The sequence below is a fragment of the Cebus imitator genome, unplaced genomic scaffold, assembly GCF_001604975.1.
Source record: "Cebus imitator isolate Cc_AM_T3 unplaced genomic scaffold, Cebus_imitator-1.0 Scaffold418, whole genome shotgun sequence".
In the NCBI taxonomy this organism is placed as follows: domain Eukaryota; kingdom Metazoa; phylum Chordata; class Mammalia; order Primates; family Cebidae; genus Cebus; species Cebus imitator.
The window spans coordinates 1,508,407-1,509,598 of NW_016107733.1; the positions used below are offsets into that span (position 1 = coordinate 1,508,407).

Sequence of the window (1,192 nt, forward strand, 5' to 3'; positions counted from 1 at the left end):
TTGAGAAGGAGTCTTGCTCTCTTGCCCAGGCTGGAGTGTAGTGGCGCAATCTTGGCTCACTGCAACCTCCGTCTCTCGGGTTCAAGCAATTCTCCTGCTTCAGCCTCCCGAGTAGCTGGGATAACAGGCATCCAACACCACATCCAGCTAATTTTTATATTTTTAGTAGAGATGGGGTTTCACTATGTTGGCTAGGCTGGTCTCGAACTACTGACCTTAGGTGATCTGCCTACCTCGGCCTCCCAAAGTGCTGGGATTACAGGTGTGAGCCACTGTGCCCAGCCTTTTTTTTTTTTTTCCCTCTAAATGAGAAAGTATTCATTTCTTATAACTAAACATATAGTTTGTAGAAGAAAAGTAAGATGGATGTGATTCTCCCCAGTTTCAAAAGGCTGTCCCTGCCTTTCCAAAACTGCCAACTTGAGAATCAGCTGGAGACATAGACATGGAGGCCAGGTTCTCTTTGGCATGAGGTCTGGTGTTGAGCAGGCTTTAGGGCCAAGCCCTCAGAATCAGGCAGGGGGCCCCGGCCTGCCCTGGAGAAGCCTGTGTGGGAGTGCACTGCAGGCCACCTTGCATGGGAAGCCCAGTCCCGACACCAGGGCTACAACCAGGAGACTATCTTGCCAAGGCCCACTGACCTGAAAATATGGGAGTTCTAGGAGAGGAAACTAAAAGTTTGACATGAACTGGTAACAGTGTCATATTTTTACTTCTGAGAGCATAAAACTAGTTCTAATTATAGTTGAGAAATCCCTGAGAACACAGTAGCAGGGGAAAAGTAGCTTTATTTCCTCACTAGAGCTAACCATATTCCTGGAGCTGATCCTAAGAAAGAAGATCCAGAATAACTAATGTAAATTTGTGCTACTGTTGTAGATTAACAACAACCTCAGACACCCAGATGAAATGTTCTGGAACCATGTATCCATGTGCATTTTAAATGGAGGTGGTATCCGGTCGCCCATTGATGAACGCAACAACGGTATGCTCCCAGGCCCAGCTCCTCAGTGTGTCATGTTCTCTCTCTCATCTCCTTTTCTCCTGGGGTTCTTGTCCTGAATGCACCCATGTGCAGCCTCAGTTCATCTCTGCTGCCAGCCATGTACTAGAATTATTAAAGTCTAGGACCTAGCCTGAAGGACACGCACAAGCTTGCGTGTTCTTTTTTTTTTTTTTTTTTTGGAGACGG

The 1,192-nt window shown here is 46.6% G+C and overlaps 1 protein-coding gene across 2 annotated transcripts in view; it reads left to right on the plus strand.

Moving 5' to 3' along the window:
- The window catches only part of NT5E (5'-nucleotidase ecto), a 47,010-nt gene that overhangs the window by 39,703 nt on the left and 6,115 nt on the right, over nucleotides 1–1,192 (plus strand). For both annotated transcript variants that reach the window (XM_017509676.2, XM_017509675.2), the window contains exon 6: nucleotides 880–985. In XM_017509676.2, the coding sequence (XP_017365165.1) occupies nucleotides 880–985 (106 nt within the window). The remainder of the gene's footprint in view (nucleotides 1–879; nucleotides 986–1,192) is intronic.